Here is a 20,780-nt window from a genome sequence, read left to right as displayed (position 1 = left end):
TTACCGATTCCCGCAAAAAATTTCGGGTTTCGGATATCTCCGTCGGTACGCATCGGAATGCTATCGGAAAACGATCGGAAAACAGCCTTTGTCAAATAGAACCTCAGGGGGTGAGCGTGCGTAGTTGTAGAGCTAGGCCGGTGTGACGATCGTAAACTACTCAAAGAATTCTCTGATTGGCTGGAAACACATTGATCGTTTTGGAAACCACTCAAACCCTTTTCTGATTGGCTATCTACTTTGCAAACTACCTCATAAACTACCAGCAAAACTATAAAAAGCTAGACCTACCCCCGTTGGGTCTCTTTCGTTCTTATGATTAGAGTCATAGACTTGCTTTGAACGAAGGAATATTCTACAATGCGTGGCGACCCGATTTGCAGGAGGGAGGACTGTTCTCCTTTCGACATTGGCTTGAATTTTAAAGAAATTGGCTCTTCATCACCACAATAAGCTGGGGTTCATTGAGAGTGTGTGGAAACCAGGTGAGATTTTTGATTTCCCACTGTCAATAGAAAATAGAAAGCCTCGTAAGTTTGTCTTTGAATGGCTTAGAAGATATCCCTGGCTTGCATACTCTAAATATCTCGATGGAGCATTTTGTTTTCCCTGCGTTTTGTTTGGAGTAGAATCTGGTAGAAATGCTCATAAATTAGACAAGTTGTTGAAGTCCCCACTCACATGTTGGACTTCAGCGGCTTCGAGACTTACAAAACACGCCAGCGGTAAATGTGAGATGCACAATTTTGCTGTAATTGCCATGGATAACTTTTTGAAAACAATGAGGCAGCAAGCGGTCCCAGTAGATCAGCAGTTGAATAATATTATTCAACAGCAAATCGATAGAAATAGGACGGTCCTTAAGTCTTTGTTTGAAACGATAATTTTCTGTGGGCGAAACAACATAGCTCTCCGGGGTCAACTCGATGATGACCCAACAAATGCTAGTCTATCAGGAAACTTTCAGGCTCTGCTAGAATTTCGAGTGCAGAGTGGTGATCAAATACTGCAGAATCACCTGGAAAGTGCACCCAGAAATGCAACTTACATTTCTAAAACCATCCAGAATCAGATGATAGAAACAGTAGGTTCTTACATTTTAACTAGTTTGTCAAAGGAAATCAGAGACAGTAAGTTTTTCTCTGTTATGGCAGATGAAGCTGCAGACATTTCTAACAAAGAAAATCTTTCTTTAGTGATAAGATTTCTTGATTCAAGAAATATAATTAGAGAAGAATTTATTGGGTTTTCTCTTTGTGATGAGGGAACAACTGGAGCTGCCATCAAAGATAAAATACTTACAGCAGTAGCAGAATTAGGACTTTCTATGGACGACTGCAGAGGCCAGTGTTATGATGGGGCAGGCAATATGGCAGGTTGCTTGAATGGAGTTTCAACACTTATAAGAAATGAATTTGACAAAGCAATTTATGTTCACTGTATGAACCACAGGCTGAATTTGTGTGTTGCTGACACATGCCAACAACCACTTGTTAGAAACATGATGGATACTGTTAAAAGAATTTCTGATTTTTTTAACAATTCACCAAAGAGACAGCAGTATTTGGTCATGAAGGTTAAAGAGATAATGCCTCAAGCTAACCATACTGTTCTGATAAATGTATGCCGAACAAGATGGATCGAAAGAATAGAAGGAATGGACAGAGTTGTAGAACTTCTTCGTCCTGTTGTTGCTACGCTTGAAGACATATCAATGAACAACAATGATCTTGGAACTGGGGACTGGAATCGACCTAGTAGAAATGATGCACAGACCTTACTGAATGCAATAACTTTTTCATTTATTGTTGCTATTGTTATTGTTAGACACATGTTAGATTTAACCCGACCTCTCACTGTCAAATTACAAAAGAAAGCAATGGATCTTCTCAAGGCAAAGGATGAACTTGCACTTTTAAAGTCAATCTTAACAGAGATGAGAACTGACATTGATGCCAGGCACAATGCACTCTACCAGGAAGCTGTCACTTTAGCAGGTCAAGTTTCAGTTCAACCAACCATGCCTAGAGTAGCTCAGAGACAAGTTCACAGAGCCAATGCTGCAGCCCGAAACCCTGAAGAATATTATAGGACAAATTTAACTGTAGTTTTTCTAGACCATATAGTCCAACAACTGAACAACAGATTTCAAGATGATGTGTTTGTTTGCTACAGAGCACTTTCAGTTATTCCATCAATTATGCTGGCCACTGGTATTGTTTGGAAAGATAATGTATTAGCCTTTTGTGAACATTATAGCCAGGATATACCTAATTATGCAGGTTTACAAGCAGAACTTATTCTGTGGGAGAGAATGTGGATGAGGAAAGATGATCTAGGAGAGGAAATCCCTGATAGTTTAGAAGGGACACTTGAGCACATTGACAATGTTGCTTATGCTAATATACATACCATACTTCAAATCCTTATAACTATCCCTATGTCATCTGCTTCTTGTGAAAGGTCCATTTCAACCCTCCATAATCTTAAGAACTACTTAAGAAATACTATGGCTCAAGACAGAATGAATGGACTGGCACTGATGCATTCCCACAGAGACATGGACTTAGATCTTGAGGAAATAATAGATTTATTTGCTACTTTAAATCCTAGACGAATGAGAATGGAGAATATCTTACAGTAATATTTTATATAATATTTTTTGGACCACCACTCCAGTGTTCTTAGAGTACTTGTGAGTTATGTTCCATCTGGATTAATAATTATCTGATTTTTAATCCTTAAACTGATGGGGAACAGTACAGGAACAAGGTGGAATTTTTAAAAACTTATTCTTTTCTGAAATCTATAATATTGTTCACTGGGTTTTAATTAAGCTTGAATGGTCTTTACATATTCTCAACTGAACTCAGCAATGAATTCATCTATAGTGGAACACCTCAATCTAAATAAGGTAATGTATTCATTTTGTATAAGTTGCTAGTACATGTAAATTCTAGTACACTGATATTGTGATTGTATGTTCTCTATCTTTCATAAAGTATTCAATTTGCTGCCATGCCACTTTTCCTTTAATAGCATATATTTTGCATTGTACTTTTACATACTAATACTTTTGATGTCATTTTTTTCACATGATGTCCTTTGATGTGCTAGATTCTTCAACTGAGATAAATCTGTACAAGGATCTTGACTGCAGACAGCATGCTATGGTAGATGTATCCTTTTAGGCAGTTTATAACTAATAGGGGTATGGTGGGTTGGGTATAAATTCAGAGTAAACTACTCATGTCCAAACCCTGGATCCACCCCTGAACTACCCTGGATCCACCCCTGAACTACCCTGGATCCACCCCTGTCAGAAAAGCACAAGAAAACGTTAACAAACGATCAAATAAATGATATCATTGGATGATATTTTTAGAATAGATTCTAAAAATAGCATCAAAGTGTGCACATGATGGGGCACGGGAATTCCTTCTCTTAATTCATATTCTCTTGGTTTTAGTAAACTGTGCTATATGCTTACAGTAGTATAATTGTCAATATTTCGTCGGGTTTTTAATACCCGATGACTCTATGTTCTTCAATTTTTTATTGTTAAAGGATCTGCATTGACTGGCTCTTGGGTGGTCGCTTACGGGAGAGGAAAAACAATGAAAAATTCCAAAATTTGAACCGCAATGGTGGTTGCAGTCGCTTACGAGAGTGGTCGCTTAAGAGAGAGTTTTTTACAGAGTTTATATGGGGAACAAAACGGGAATTTCAAAAAATGGTCGCTTACTGGAGATGGTCGCGGCGAGAGTGGTCGTTCAAAGAAAGTCGACTGTTTATTTATATTTTTTATTTATTATTTTTATTGAATTTCAAGAGAATAAATGTATAAGTCATGTACGCGGATAATAAGGCATTGCAAGCCCTTGAAAGCCTTATAGTGACTCGGTTAGTTTTAGAATATCATCAATGTCATCTATGATCCCTTTCAACGGTTCAAAGGTTCAAAGGTTGTTTTTTTTAATTGCGACACCAAAACCAAAAATACAAAAAAAAATATTTACGAACATGATATTAAGAAGTGGAGGGTGCAAGAGAGAAAAACTAAAAAGGTTAGGTAAGTTACTCTAGCTCCTTGCTCGAGTCATTTCATATCCAGGTCAAAAATGCTCTACCACTGTGCTCAACGGAAAACAGGGACTTCAAACGAGCTCTGGCGTCACTTCTACGCCTGATCCGTGATCCGCTGCTCCAAGAACCCCCATTCTGTATACTACTGGTACTCAATATCTCGATACATGATAATTGAAATATTTGTAGGTTTTCCTGCAGATATTACATTCAAACCTGTCAAGTTCATTCAAGGTCACAATAGAGAATGAAATACGTTTACTATTTCTTTGAAAACATAATTACATTCTTTTTATATTCTATGCAGTCAAAAAAAGAAAGGCCTTAAAAAAATTTTCTACGGTCAAGTAGTATCGACGAGTGGGTTAGGTATGTTTTGCCGTTGATGTTTATTTCTGTATAACGCTAAAATCTAGTGTTTTGGGGCAAACATGCTTAGTCTGTTGTGTAACACGTGTTCGCTTGCTGGTAATCCTGTTGATGTGGTACCATAGTAAATAGAGGGGAATGGTTAGGAAACCTATTGTTATCAGGTCTTTGTTTGTTTGTAAAGTTGAACCGGTCTTGACAGTGCAACATGTTTGATCTATGCTCATCCGAAATTCCAATGATAAGTTCGAAGATAGCTACGAAATTTTGTTTTCTGGTACTCTTGTGTCCTGCTTTAAACGTATCGATCATAGCTAGCTATACAGAAAGTTGTTATATTTATTTGAAGTGAGATTTTGGATTGAAAAGTCCTGCTTTGAACGTATTGCTCATGGAAACTTTGCGGGCAATTGTTATATTGATTTTAAGGGAATTAATTTTTTTTAATTGAAAAGCTCTTCTTTGAACGCATTGCGCATGGTTAATTCGGCTTGCGGGCAATTATTGTTTATTGGTGTTCGTAGTGTTTGAATCAATGCCATCTCACTTAATGGGACTTGCTTTCGAGGTATTTTCTTTTCTCAGTATTTGCGAATTTGAAAATGGTTGCGTCCTAATTCCCGGCCCCTCCCGCTCTAGGTTGACAGTCTTGAAAGAGAGTCTAATTCCCTAGTTGGATTCCTGGCGCTCAAGGCTGTCATATCCTGAGCTACTTTCCACTTTTGCTAGTGGTTGCTATTTGATATTTTGCCGATTTCCTCAAAGGTATGCATGCACTCTTACTGTTCTTTCGACCCTTGCAGTGTTAGATTTGGTATAACTTGTCCTTTAGTTCTTCTCTGACATAAAATTTAACACGGGGATCCCAATAGAGAATATATGGGGTATTCTGTGGAGGAGGCTAGAATCAGAGGTTTTTTAAAGTAATTATTCAAACAGGCAGGTTTCATAGCATATATTGCTCTGATGAAATGAGAACCCCGATAAGCCCCGAAAATACGCTCGTTATTTTCAAAGCAGTGATTTTTAATATTTCTCTTCTTCCGTGTTATTAATTCTGATACTGTGTGCATGCAGTTCATGACATATTTTAAACGTCTGTGGATAATTTTACCACCTCATTACTATCCAGACTCCAGTTTTTCACGCTCAAGTTGCTTGGTGGAAAATGCTTCATCTGAAATACACCTGCAAACAAAAATGACAATAAATGATAACATCAATTACCATTAATAGCTATAGTGTAGTGCGCATGACAATACCTCTGCATGCAAATAGCATAATACAAAATGTTTAACAATTATTCATAGAAGGCGAAGTGAATAACTGTGCTATTTATACGAGTCCTAGTATGTACCAACAAGGGGACCTATAAAAAAGGTCGATTAAACTGTTTTCTTTTTAAATTTAATTCATTTTTGAAAGGTACAAATCGTGACAAATGACACATCCTTATATCAAATATGGAGGCCGATTTCTAACTGATCAGCCTTCAATTACAGCAGCTAACGAGAAAGAGAATGCGAAGTAATAATTTTCGACACGTACTTAGCTGCCCTGTCTCCAATCAATAACTTTGGTAATTTCGTTTATTTGATTGACAACTGTCAATACGCGGACATTGGGCTCTTGGGTAATGTCGTGAATACCCGGAGAAACGAGACTGATTTTGAGACTGATTTGCAACAGGCAACCCAGTGAAAGCTGTGAAATTCAAAGTGGAATTTAAGCCTTCGTCAGCCAATGAATTTTTACTACAGAATAATATTCAGGCCCGTAGCGGGGGAGGGGCCAAGGGGGCCTGGGCCCCCCAATAATTTCACAACTTTTTTTAAGCAAACGTCCAGCTAAATTTCAAACACTATTATCTTAAAAATGATAGAGGCGACTCATTTTTCAAAAAAAAGTTCACACAGGCATTTGTAAATGATGAAAACTCAAAACGACATGCGGAAAAGCACATTCTTGAAAGAAACCATTCAAATGCTTCAATCGGCGATACGGACAGACAGACAGACATATTTTATTTGGCGTTTTGTACAAAGTTGCACATGAACTTAGATCCAAATAAGTTACGAATATATACGTATGTTTATGTATGTGCATAATATCTATATTCACATATTCCACACATACACGTCATACGTACATATATATTCTGTATATATAAATGTTCATATAATTATTTCGATAAAATGCGTTACTAATCCTAATCATCTTTATGCAATATTATACAAGTATTGATTTTTGTTTGTTTTGTTGTTGTTGCTTTTTTTCACTACGCAGAGCAAAACAATTGTAAACGTATTTTGCTGCAACTGATTGTAATATAACATGGGGAGGATCTATCAACTTCAGGAACGGTCAAATGGGGCGTGGCAAAACGAGCCCCACCCCCCCCCCCCCCCCCAAATAATTTTACCCCTGCTACGGGCCTGATATTTTATGGCCTTCTTTGTGTTTCGGTAAAGGGTTTCGTAGGAATTTTGCAATTTTACTCTAAAAGGACGTAAAACGTGAATTTAGAGCCGCGATCTTTGTTTCAACATTATCCCGTGTTTTTTGGTGAATATCGTCCATTATGAACATTCCATCAGTCTAGGTTCTCGCGTTGGTATATACTAAATACTGATATATGACGTATATTGCAAATAAACGTTTACATTATTGCATAGCTGCATGACAAGGTTGCTGTTTTTAAAGTTAATTTTAGATAAACGCAAACAATAACAACAACCACAACAAAAACAACAAAAACAGAAACCAAAACAATTTTGTGAACAACACACTTATTGACACAATATTCGAGCTTCGACTGCATGTGGTGTCATAAGTTTTGATTTGTTTGAGTTGTCGTAGTACCCTGACTTTGATTTTCCCATAGGGTGTTAAGTAAAGAGTTCCATAACTGGGATTTGAAGGTTGTTTAGTGAATATGATTTAGTCATCTAGGATGCTGGGAGAATTTTGTTTTGCTTTGATTCTTTTTTAAAATAAATAATTTTCTCTTACGTTTCAGAATTAGAATCAGGTGCTGGACATTTCACAGCTAAGAGATCCTCCAGCTTATAATTTGGAAATGTCATCTTGAGACGTTCTTCTAGCTTCTTCTTTTCTTTTGGATGCTTGTACCTTTCTTTATTTCTGCAAATTAACCTTTGTTCTCCAGGAGAAAAAATTTCTTTAGAAGGTCCATTACTTCTTGCACATCGTCTCTATCCCAGTTGATGCTTTTGGCGGCAATTTGTTCAGCATCCAAAAGGTTTTCTTTCATCTGTTTGCAGATATTCTCCCTATCGAGGGGCTTGTTCATCAAACACAAGGGATGGTAACCTTCTTTGTCAGCTACTTTTTTCCAGGCCTCCTTAAAGTGGTCGTCTTCTATGTACAAAAACCCAATGCTATCCCTGCAGTTTCTGGGATCGTTTATATCGTTTGGGTCTATACTCTCAGGCACTTTCTTTGATTTCTTTATGAGCTTGTTAATAGAATAATCGCCTTTCTTACAGTCACTGACAACTGCATTAAGAGTATTAATTTTGCTTGTGTAGCATTTTAAAGAAAAAGGTATCCTAAACAAAAGAAAGAAATTGCAAGATGAAATGAAATTACGATAATTTGAGACCCCAAACCCGACTCAAACATTTTTCCTCTTTGATGTTGTCGAGTAAAGGTAAAATTTGTAATCCTTTGCACTTCTTTAATACTTTATTATACATAATATATACAGTTGAATTCCGGTAAATCGAACCTCCAGAGAAAATGAAACGAAGTTTGAGTTATCGGGAGTTTGAGTTATCGGGAAACGATAATAAATTAAAGTGTTTTACATATATTTTCATCTTTATTCAAACATAAAGCGTTTCATCAGGTTTATGACGGAGAAAGGTTAATACATAACAATATTTATAGTTAATTTAGCTAAGAACACAGAAAAAAGGAGCAAAGCTTGTTAAAACGAAACCTTAAAAACTAGTCGAAATGACTTTTTGCTAACTTCGCTTTATATCATATATTTTCATGGCTCACAGGAATGAACTAACGCGTTTTGTGGTTCACAAATTACTGTTGCTTTAAAATGACTTATATTCTAGCTTATGTTTCAACTTATTATGTCTTGAAACAAAGTTCGATTTATCGAGGGTAAAGTTCGACCTGCATGTAAGGGAAACGAAAATTGCTTCGAGTTACGGGAGTCCGAATTATTGAGGGTTCCAGCTACAGAGGGTAAAATTACAGTAAAAGTATGATCACGTAAATCAAGGGAAATCATAATGTTTGAAAAGCGAAAAATTTCTATTATCTTAACAGACTGTGATTACGTTGCTGGGATTCAAATACTTGGAATTAAAGAGATAGAAGAAATTGCAGTTATCTTTGTCAAAAGTGTTTTTGAATCCAATGTTATCGAAAAAGGGCATAAACATTAGACATTTAATTTGTTAGAGTTAGAATCTAAAAAATAGCCGTAGGTTTAATGTTCCCCTTGTCCGCATCAACCGAGCAAAGCCGGAATTCGTTTGTCTTGTCCATGTGCAACTGAGTGATATCATCGGTCCTCATGTGAACTTATCGGTGCACTGGGTAGTGATTTTTAGTCTTTTTTTTTTTTTTTACCTTTTTAGTTTTACATTTACTTTATCTAATTGAGAAATAAATAGTTTTTAATTAATTAATTAAGTATACTATAGCTCTTATAAGAAGATGTTATTATATTATAGTGTATTATAGCTTTTACAGATAAAGATATATTTTATATTTTATAATATATTTTGTACTTAGCCTTTCGGGCTGCGAGATAATTTTAAACAAACTATCTATCTTGGTTCGAGACGAAAGATTCTAGTTACCAAGGGTTGAGTTCCCGGGATTCAACTGTAACACACAAAACCCGTTAACCTCCTATGGATTAAAAAAAGTCAAAATAGGTATCAAGAACTGTCGAACCTTTTCCTTTCAGCACCTTTTTGGTGTTTTGCACCCCGTCGAGATATGTATGACGTATTGACGGGTTGCAGTTAGGCCCCGTCCACGCGTATCCGCAAATTTTTTTTTTGCGGATACGAAAATGGTCGCGTCCACACGCAGCGTATTCGAATCGTTTTCGAATCGTTTTCACTGTCCACACGTATCCGGAAATTCCTTGATTTCCCTGATGCACGCTAGTGACTAGTCCGTTTACGTTTACGTCAGCGTATTCGAATATTTGCGGATATGACCATCCACACGTGTCCGTATTCGGAGCGTATTCGAAAATTTCCACTCTAGAGAACCGTTTTCGGAAATTTCCGGATACGGATACACAAATTTCCGGATACGTGTGGACGGGGCCTAAAAAGCTGAAAGCGAACCGGCTGAAAAAGCTGAAAGAGCTGAAAGAGCTGAAAATCATTAAGATCTTAACATTTTAAGAATTCAAACCGAAGAAATAAATTTATATAAGTATTTATAACTATATAAATTGAATTCAATTTTTGAATTAAATTAATTAAAATTAAATGTTTATTAAAATTAAAATTAATTACATTTTTGAATTAAAATTCCGCGCGACGTGCCGGCATTAAGTTCACCTTCGAGGACCTTCTAAGTAGAGAGACGGACCTTCAGCTAGAACACGAGGACCTCCTTAGTAGAGAGATTGGTGCGAATTTTGGTCGCCTTTAAAATGTAGAAATCAATACATGGCAAGAACTGTTTATCATGCAATCTCTTGACATAAAATAAGCTTAGGGTCGATAAAATAGCACAAAGTACTTTCTATTTCGTCAAATGTTAATGTTATTTAGGCTTACCGTACTTTGCGGAACGAAACGAAAAGAAATATAGGAATTATTGCACTTACGGAACGAAGCGAAACGAAATAGAATACTTTTTACATACACCTACTTGCAACAACGTTGCCATACGATATTAGAACATTAGTAATTTAGTGAGAAAGGAATATATTAAAAGACAAAAGAAAATGTTCAGCTTCAGTGATCTTCTTTTGTTTTTTTAATATAATTCCTATCCCACTAAATCACTAATGTTCTATATTCGTATGTCAACGTTCTTGCAAGTAGGTGTATACGTTTTCTTTATTTCACATTGAATTAAATTGATTTAAATTGTACTCTATTAAGTTATATACACATTTATAGATTTATAAGTTTCGGTTTGAATTCATAAAATGTTTGGATTGTTACGATTTTCAGCTGTTTCAGCTCTGTTACCTACCTCGTCTAGCTCTTATAGTTATTCAAGGTAACCCCTACCATTCTTCAGTAAATATACTTATATCTATATTTTCTCCTTATTGCAATCCGTTGGTACAAATAAAGCACATTGTTGTTTTAGTTCTTTCAGCCGTTTCAGTTTTAGCATTTTACCACAACCCACTTATTAACTCCTTCTTAGCGCGTTTAAATGTCAAATAATTATTCTTACTTTCCAAGTGCCATCAAGAGTTTTGTGCTTGCATCGGATGTGATGTTGAAATCATCTGATGTTTTGATTTCAGTAAGGAACCCGAAGATGTTATCGGTTATACTTTGCATTGCTACACTTTGATTTGCTGCACCAGCCATCATGGTTCCTGTTTCATTCAATGACGTGAGTAGCATCTCGTACGTTAGGCTGCTCCGTACTATATCCCAACCCTGGAAAAACACACATTCCTTTTAGTGGTGTTGTTAACGGTGTCATCTTTCTTAAAAAGCAAATGAACGAGTTATATACATTTAGATAATTTTATACCAACTTTCATCGATATGCATCATAGTTGACGTACCTCCATCATAACTGCAGTAACGTTCTTAATTGAATTGATCTGACCTTGTATCTTCTTCTCGGCCTCCTTGGTTTGTATGAAAGCACATTTTATTTTTTTTCGTGTTTGTTTACATTCCTCCTCAATTTTAATCATGTTATAGATTGAGTATCCTGTTTAAAATAATAGACCGCTTTAGAGTATACAACAAATACTGGGGGGAAAATGATGGAATGAATTAATTAATTTGTTTAAAAAACCGCTTTAAAGTGACGTTTCTAATATTTCTTATGTTTGAATAGCTGCCGACAGCGTAAAAGTATGGTGTAGCGGGAAGGTTTAGGAATCGACTTCTGAACTCGGAATTAGACGTGGTTTGAGGGAGAGGGAGGGGGAGGGGGAGGGGGAGGGAGGCTGGTGTGAGGAAGCGGGGCGGAGAGCTCTTCCCTCTCCCCAAGAGCCGCTACGCAGGCTGCTATATAATCCTATCTCTAATATATCTTACCAGCACTTGCAAGACCGCTGACAATGCTGAATATTCCCGAGAATTTGGAGGCTAGTCTTTTGACTCTCTTAAAGCTGCGCTTGAAAGCTTCTTTGATATCGGAGATCTGGTATTTGATTCGAGATATTTTCCATTGTCTTGACGTCCATCGTTTAAACTTGGCTTCTTGATAAAATGATTTCGAACTACCTGATTTCTTAGGCAGTTTAAATTCGACGTCCTCTTCCATTTCAATCTTTGTTTAAAGAAGACATTAAAAAGAAAGGTCAATCAACAATGCAATCATTACCAGAATGTCAGATGTGAGCATGCGCATATTTTGTTGCTTTGTTACGTATTCTTTTCTTTTGCTATAACTGACTTAAGATTTGAGACTTAAGACTTAATTTTATTCAATCCCTGATGATGGTGGTCGGAAAAGTCGGATTTTGAAAAAGATCAAGTTTCACGCAGAAAAAACGTTTAGAAATAAATAAGTTTTCCTTATGATTCCTTTTACTAGTCATGGATGAAACTCAGCTGAATGTCCTTATTGGGGTGTAACTAATTAGTATGTAAATAATTATATTGCAATATAATTATTTACATATTGATGAGTTACACCCCAATAAGGGCATACTCTATATATATGTACTGTTTAATAAACGAGCAGGAGTGTTTTATCGGGTATAAAACACGAAGCGTAGCCGAGTGGTTTTAGACCCGATAAAACACGATCTGCGAGTTTATTAAACGGCTTAAAAAACTCCTGATGTATGTTCTCATACTGTACCGAATTCTTTACGAAATGAACCAAGTTTGACAGAGAAAATCCAAGTTAAAGTTTTTGCAAATGTAGACGAATCTATATCAGATATAAAACCTCCTTCATGGTCATGATTTCTATTGTGTTTCCTTCATGAATTATTAATGAGTTTTTAAATATATGTAAAACACTCATTAATAATTCATAAGCTTATGGTCCAATTTGAGCCACCATACACATCACGTGCATGAAGCTTTATACCCGATAAAGTCCTCTTCATTAGTATTCAAGTGATTTTATATAAAGACACATGTGTCTTTATATAAAGACAAACGTGATCTTAATATAAAGACCACTCGAATACTATGAGGATAACTTCATCAGACAAAGAGCTTCATCAAGGTCATAGTAAACCCTAAAGATCTTTGACTAACGTGCCTGTCTTTGCCTTGGCACGCAATATCCAACGTGTGGGAGCTTCTATTGAATCTGGTTGCGCATGCCTGTGACGTCAAATCTCTATCGAAGTATAAAAATAAAAATCTCATAGATCGTGTTTTATCAGGTATAAAAGCACTCGGCTACGCCTCGTGCTTTTATACCTGATAAAACACTCCTATTCGTTTTTTAAACACTACATATGTTTTTGAAATGTACTGATTTTTACATGCACATGTAATAGCAAATGTCTAATTTTGTAAAAATAAATAATAAAGCTATTTATATATTAATGAGTTGATATCTACTAGGTGTCATCAAAATAACGGACAAAAGACAAAAATTAAATTAAATGGTTTTGTAAACTTTAAGAAAATAGTCCTTTCAGAAAAGAGATATTGGTTAGATAAGCCTTTAACACTATCAAACATAAAAAATATCTGTCCTACTAAGAGAATATGAACTATAGTTTATTTTATCTTCCTTTTACCTTGGACTATAACCAACTTAATATTCAGGCATTTTGAGCCATTTCTCACAGAGATATTCAGTCTTTTTAATAGGATCATGGGTTGACGTTGTCATTTCTTGATTTTTTTAAATATATTGAATATCTCGGCAAAGAGATATCAGACAAAAGTAAAGGCCAATGTTATTTATTATGATAAGAGCTTTCAAATTATGAAGAGATCCTGCAGGGTTAAAAAGTTGCCATCAGAATTTTTGTAAACTTTGCATAAACATACCCCGACATACCCCATTTTTTGTTCAAAAAATGAAATAACAATTGGGATTCACGGAACCTGAATATTTTGCTAAACGCTGAACAAATATGGTATTGAGGGAGGAAAAGACGCGCGCTATAGCGTTACCCGAGGTATCGAACTGAACAATTCGAAAAAATTAAAAATATCAAAGGAATGCAGAAAAAAATCATGGCTATCAAATATGACTTTCTTTAAAATCATGGCTATCAAATGTGACTTTCTTTAACGTTTCTGAATTGAAAGCATGTGAGTAATTGTTAATGATAAGGATTTACGACACTTTCTTCTGTTCCCTCGCAATCAGGATTTTTTTCAATAATGAAATAATTATTTAATAATTCAATAATTTCGGTAATCAGTTTCAGAACTTTTTAGTATTGAATATTCTAGTTAATTTTTTAATCTTTTGCCTACTTAAGTTTACTTATTAAATTTGTCTTCTGTTTACTTCGTTGCACTATTTTGTGAGTTTTTGACACGTTTTTTGAGGCTCAAATATATCCGCCAACTAGACTCGCATTAATTCTCGCGAAATTTTTCATAATTCAAGCCTCCAACTCATCTACTTCGGGTATACCAAAGATTGATTATCGTATAATTTTTATGTTATTTTTTTGGTAAATGTCATGCTATATGTCATATGATACCATAGCATTGACTGAAACCCTATATCCATCTATCAGACTATATGATACACATTTGTAGCCCGAATTGATATACTCAAAATAAAGCCATATTTCACAACCACCAAGGAACAGAAATCATTACATGGTGCCAGAAGTGAAAGGTAAAACATACATCGACATTCGGTAAGTGGTTAAATCAGATACCAAGACAGGAAATAAAAGAAAACAGCTAGCAGACCGCGTCAGTGATAGAACATCATGGCCGCAGGGTTCACGCCACCCGTTATGAACTGGCAAACCAGCGATATCAACGACGAATTCGCCAGATTCAAGCAATACTGTAATCTAATTTTCAATGGCCCATTTGCAAAAAGGTCAGATAATGAAAAATCCTCGTACATCCTACTATGGATAGGCCGTCAAGGCGTAGATATCTATAATAGTTTCACTTGGGACAGCGAAGACGAGAAAACAAATCCCGAGGACATTTGGTCAAAATTTGAAAAACATTTAGCGCCGAGAACAAATTTCAGGCTAGCTAGGTACCAGCTACAGCAGATGAAGCAATCAAACGACGAGAATATTGATGATTTTATGACCAAATGTCGCAATCATGCCAACAAATGCAAATTTCGTGACCAGCTTGAAATAAACGAGCGCTTAATCGAGCAGCTTATCATAGGCACCAAATATCGAAAAGCACAAGAGCGTATACTAGAATATGGAGACGACCTTACATTAGATAAAGCCATAGATATAGCTAGAACATATGAAGCTACATTAGCGCATGTGGCCCAGCTCCAGAGTGATGATGACAAACATGTTCAAGCTGTCAGGAAATACGAGAATCGGCACAGGAAATGCGGAAATTGCGGAGGCGAACACGCGCCAAAGAAATGCCCCGCATATGGTTCGACTTGCAATTTCTGTTCAAGATTGAACCACTGGGCTAAAGTATGCCGTCAGAAAGGCAACCCTAGTGAATCAGAAAACCCAAGCGCTAGAAAAGAACAACCATACAAACAACGCAATAACAATAGGGAAGCACGCCAAGGCAGACGCGCTGTGCATGAAATGCAAACAGATGACGATTTCAATGAAGATTTCAATACCCTACATTTCCAATCGATAATAATTGGAACCATACGCCCGGTGGAACGCAGTGACGAAGCATTCGCTACTATCAGCATACAACTTCCACATTTCCCGAAAAACCGAGCGCAACTGAAAGCAAAACTCGACACCGGTGCGCAAGCAAACATCTTGCCATTAAAATTATATCAAAGCATGTTCCCGCAGAACGTCAGGACGGACGGTGAACCAAACCAAAATGCATTGAAGCCATCCAAAACCATACTCACAGCATATGGTGGAGCGAAAATAAAGCAACTAGGTACTTGCGAAATACAGTGCAGCTATGAAGGCATGACTACGACCGCGCTCTTTTATGTCACTGACGCGCCAGGCCAAGCAATCATTGGGTTACCAACAGCACTAGACCTCAAATTAATCTCTTTGAACTGTTCTGTCGAAACACAGAATGAAGGTACACAACCACGAAAAGAAACTGCAAGACCCACAAACAACACGAACAAAATAAGCAGCAAGGAACAACTGCTCGCGCAATACCCCCAATGCTTTGACGGAATAGGTAAATTTCAAGGAGAATATCACATCACACTGGACCCAAATGTACCCCCTGTCATTCACTCACCGAGACGCGTGCCAATAAGCCTCAAAGATGACATTAAACGGGAACTAGATGAGATGGCCGCCCAAGGTATCATCACCAAAGTACGAGAAGGGGAGCCGACGGCATGGGTCAATAGTTTTAGTATACAGAAGGAAACCCACTGGCAGACTTAGAATATGTCTTGACCCTAAAGATTTAAATGCTGCCATACAACGAGACCATCACGTAACACCCACCCTTGAGGAAATCCTACCCAAGCTGAGCGGATCAAAATATTTCTCCATTCTAGACGCGAAGTGTGGATATTGGAATGTTGTACTCGACACACCATCAAGTTACCTGACTACCTTCAATTCCCCATTTGGCCGCTACAGGTTTAAACGAATGCCATTTGGACTGAGAATGTCGCAAGACGTTTTCCAAGCCAAGATTGACCAGACATTTGAGAGTTGCGATGGTGTTATTGGCATCGTGGATGACATCGTGGTTTATGGAAAAACGGAGGAAGAACATGACATCAATTTAAAGGCGATGGTTGAGAAATGCAAAGAAACAGGCCTAAAACTCAACCCAGACAAGTGCCATATCAAACAGAACAAAATAAAGTTCTACGGCATCATCTGCAGTGAAAACGGTATCCAGCCCGATCCCGCCAAAATATCAGTGCTGAGGCAGATGAAAGAACCGGTTGATCGCCGCGAACTACAAACGTTCCTTGGCCTAGCCACCTACATGTCCCCATTCATCGCAAACCTAAGCATCCTGACCGCACCCCTGAGAGGATTATTGAAGGAAGACACACCCTTCCAATGGAATGCCGACTACCAGGCCGCCTTCGAGAAAATCAAGAACTCGATAAGTGAAGAAATCACCCTCACCTATTTTGACGAAACAAAAGATGTAACGCTCCAGGTAGACGCCTCAACAAAAGGCCTTGGTGCAGCCCTCATGCAAGAGGGCAAGCCCATAGCATTCGCCAGCAAAGCGCTAACCGACGTCGAAACACGCTATGCAAATATAGAGAGAGAGCTCCTCGCAGTAGTCTATGGTTGTGAGCGTTTCCACACATACCTGTTTGGCCGTCCATTTACAGTGCAATCCGATCATAAGCCGCTGGAAAGCATACACCTCAAACACCTCACATCAGCCCCACCACGATTACAGCGAATGCTGCTGAGATTACAACCATACGATATCAAGATCAGATACGTACCAGGAAAAGACATGCTGTTGGCTGATGCACTATCACGACTCTCCCCAGAAGAGAAATGCCCGATAGAGAACGAGAGAATACAAGTGCACGAGATCTATCCACATTTCAGCACCGAAATGATCGAGCGGATAAGAGCTAACACGGACTTAGATCAAGAGCTGACCTGCCTAAAGAAAATGGTATACGAAGGTTGGCCAACGATGATTAAGCAAGTATCAAACATGCTGAAGCCATACTGGTCCTTTAGAGATGAAATCACAATTGACGACGGCATCCTAACCAAGGACAACGGATCATAGTTCCTTCTACCATGCAAAAGAAATCCTGGACAAACTACACGCTAGCCATCAAGGAGCAGAAAAAACCAAACTCCGAGCAAGATCAGCCGTATACTGGAAGAACATGAACAACGACATCGACAAAATCACCCAATCTTGCGTAACGTGCCAGGAGTTTCTACCAAGTAATCCGAAACAGCCACTGCTACAAACCGAAATACCACCACGACCATGGCACACGATCGCTACTGACCTATTCTACATCAACGAGTCTGAATATCTACTTGTAGCTGACTACTACTCGAAATATCCATTCATAAGGAAAATTCCCAGAGGGCAGAGTAGCAGTAAGCAGGTTATTGAGTTGATGAAGCAGATCTTCAGTGAACAAGGAGTACCAAAGATTGTAAGATCAGACAACGGGCCCCACTACAGCAGTGCTAGTTTTCATGAATTTGCCAAAGAATACGGATTTGAACATATCACCAGTTCTCCTCACTACCCCCAGAGTAACGGTTTCATAGAAAACCAAGTCAAGACGGTTAAGGCAGTCCTGCACAAGACCGCAAGAACCAACGAAGACCCCTACATGGCTCTATTCTGTCTTCGGTCCACTCCAATTGACAGTAAGTTGCCATCACCCTCTGAACTACTCCTTGGCAGGAAGCTCCAAGACAATCTACCGCGCTCGATAACTAGGAACCAGAACAACGAAGAGATCATAGAGAGATTAAAGAAACGACAAGAGCTGCAAAAGCACTACTATGACCGGAACACCAAGACAATCCCGGATCTTCTGCCAGGGCAGAGCATCAATATTCAAAACCCCTCTACAAAGAAATGGGGACCGGCCACAGTCAAGGAAAAGTTGGACCAACCAAGATCATATACAGTCACTACTCCAAAAGGTGGAGAGCTACGTCGGAACAGAACACACATCAGAGAAGCACTGCCATCCCCCATAGGACACCAAAGCCCGCCTGCAGAATCTCCTGGAACAGAAGTGTCTAATCCAGCACCACATAATGGAATGATTACAACACGCAGTGGCAGGGTCGTGAAACCACCAGAACGATATATATAATTTTCAAAAGAACTGTTCAAGAATAGCACATAATCGCAACATCAGTTGTATGCATGGACAGCTGATATATAGTCATTGTTACTATTGTTTTCGTTGCATGTACATATATATATATATATGTTGTTGTTTTTTACGGAAAGGAGGATGTCATGCTATATGTCATATGATACCATAGCATTGACTGAAACCCTATATCCATCTATCAGACTATATGATACACATTTGTAGCCCGAATTGATATACTCAAAATAAAGCCATATTTCACAACCACCAAGGAACAGAAATCATTACAGTAAATAATTTTTCATAATACATATATCTTTTAATTACAATATTTAAAAAAAATCACTTTATAGTTGTAAATATTTTTACAATATTGCTATTTCACTTACATCGTATAGCGATATAAATATTTTTTTAACGATATAAACATTCATTTTTATTATGGTCAAAGTCATTATTCATAACAAACATAGTGACGTAGAGAGAAAAACAGAACAAAGTTACGAGAAATTAAGAACTAATTAGAGGTTGAAAGTTGAAAGTTGAAAGTTATGCAGTTTTTCTCAAGAAAACGTTTGATGATTTATTGGTAGTCAATGATGATGCAATTCTTGTTCTCGACATAGTATTCGTTGGGGGTTGAGCTGTTAAGAAATGATTGAAATGTTTAATTTTGTTTATTTATGAAGTTATAATACATGTGCTGCTTTGCAATTAGTATAGAATTAGGTGCTTTAAAAGAATAGGGGATTTGAATTTCGACACATTATGACCATATAAGATTGTTCCAAGGTCAATGTTTAGTTATGACTTACAGTACTATCAACATGCAACGGCCACCAACTTTCGAATTGTTTTCAAAGATTTGTGCGTAGGCACCAAGATAGAAGAAGTACTTGAAAGTGTGTCGTTTTTTATCGGTACTAGAAGGGCAGAAGTCATTCTTTTAATACCTAGGTAATCTTTCAGAGGAAGTATATTGTGAATGATTTTAACCTCTGAAAATTGATGTAGTGTTGTTTCTTTTGTTGCGATGGGGACAGTGAGTATCTTTATAATTCTAAATCGTTCCGACTAAACCCTTCGTTATCGATTAAAGGCTTATTGGTAGGGTCTTCAAAATTGGTTTTGGCGAAAAGCTGTCTTATGATTTTACATAAACATCTTCATTAAATTATTAGAGTTTGGTCGTGTGTTGTCTTAGGTCTCAAAAGTTGGCGTAGATCAATTTGATTTATCCTATTCTTAACTGTATTAATAATTCCCCTATATATTAGGAAATTAGTCTAAGTACTATTTGAAATTTAGCAAAATTTTAGTATGTTAAAAGGTTGGGGCTCTATTAAGGTTTAATGGTTTTACGACGTTGTGAAAACCCGACGTACATTTCGTAGAAGAAAAAGAGGAGTTGTTGTTGGCTGTTCCAAAGAAGTCTTGCGAGTATTTGCATTGAGCAGCGTTGGAGATTCCGCATATTTTTTTGGTCGCATTTAAGCCAGTACATTAAAATTAATGTGTCAAATCCTGACCGTCAGTACCAAATTCAAGGGCAATTAAAAAACATTAGTACAGGCAATATATAGTCATTCTTAAACGTTGTCGTCTAATGGGTGAAGCCTACGCCGACCCATCGAACGGGAATATAGGTTAAAAATTATGAGAGGTGTAAATATCGTGTTGAATTAATCGTTGCCAGCTAGTACTAACGATGATAAAACCCATGCATGAAATGCAGAGGTCTTGGGTTAGTGGCAGCAACACAAAGTCGTTGTTGATTTAGTAATGTCAATTTCGAAAGCTATACGAACAGTCCCTACAGAGCGCGTTAGACATCAAGTTGTAGCAATGAGATATTGATAGCTCCCAGTATTTTTATGTGCATTACCCTCCGACTCCTCTCTCTGAGTTCGCGTTCGCTACCCTTCCAATCGTCAAGCGTCAGATCTTTCGACTCCGTTGTCAACTAAACTATTTGCAATTTCCAATTCATATTATCGAGCGTAAGGAAAGAGACTGAGCGAATGGCTTATATTCCGGCAGGGCATTGTCGACAGAGCCGAGCACAGTGCTCTTAAAATCAAAGGCACTACTAAACAGATAAAGTTATGCAGTAACGTTGAACAGTGAGTTCCTAACTCAGCCCTTTCGGTCGGCGTGACTTTTGTGTTCAAACTATACAGTTGAATTGACTGTTAGAAACATACGGAAATGAAGGATTATCAGGC

The 20,780-nt window shown here is 37.5% G+C and overlaps 3 protein-coding genes across 3 annotated transcripts; 2 read left to right on the top strand and 1 right to left on the bottom strand.

Annotated features, from left to right (window-relative positions):
- The first annotated feature begins 212 nt into the window (after window positions 1-212).
- LOC148912435 (52 kDa repressor of the inhibitor of the protein kinase-like) lies at window positions 213-3,475 on the top strand. The gene is made up of 2 exons (XM_089027399.1): window positions 213-2,914; window positions 3,118-3,475. Exon 1 carries the CDS (start codon window positions 737-739, stop codon window positions 2,642-2,644), a length of 1,908 nt encoding a protein of 635 aa, XP_088883525.1. The 5' UTR covers window positions 213-736; the 3' UTR covers window positions 2,645-2,914; window positions 3,118-3,475.
- An 846-nt stretch (window positions 3,476-4,321) lies between these two features.
- LOC148912434 (uncharacterized) lies at window positions 4,322-11,992 on the bottom strand. Its single transcript, XM_089027402.1, has 5 exons — window positions 11,709-11,992; window positions 11,225-11,376; window positions 10,882-11,093; window positions 7,468-8,027; window positions 4,322-5,643 (listed from the first exon to the last, which is right to left on the bottom strand). The coding sequence occupies exons 1-4, from the start codon at window positions 11,935-11,937 to the stop codon at window positions 7,607-7,609; spliced, it is 1,014 nt and encodes a 337-aa protein (XP_088883528.1). The 5' UTR covers window positions 11,938-11,992; the 3' UTR covers window positions 4,322-5,643; window positions 7,468-7,606.
- Window positions 11,993-14,542: 2,550 nt separating this feature from the next.
- Window positions 14,543-17,489, top strand: LOC148912433 (uncharacterized). Its single transcript, XM_089027168.1, has 2 exons — window positions 14,543-16,064; window positions 16,171-17,489. The coding sequence occupies exons 1-2, from the start codon at window positions 14,543-14,545 to the stop codon at window positions 17,487-17,489; spliced, it is 2,841 nt and encodes a 946-aa protein (XP_088883294.1).
- The last annotated feature ends 3,291 nt before the right edge of the window (window positions 17,490-20,780 follow it).

This window comes from Actinia tenebrosa, unplaced genomic scaffold (genome assembly GCF_029948245.1).
Source record: "Actinia tenebrosa isolate PJP-AT-01 unplaced genomic scaffold, QUT_ActTen_1.0 PGA_scaffold11__36_contigs__length_13525064, whole genome shotgun sequence".
NCBI lineage: Eukaryota > Metazoa > Cnidaria > Anthozoa > Actiniaria > Actiniidae > Actinia > Actinia tenebrosa.
Note: the sequence above shows the minus strand (reverse complement) of the source record. Positions and strands in the feature narration are given on the sequence as shown.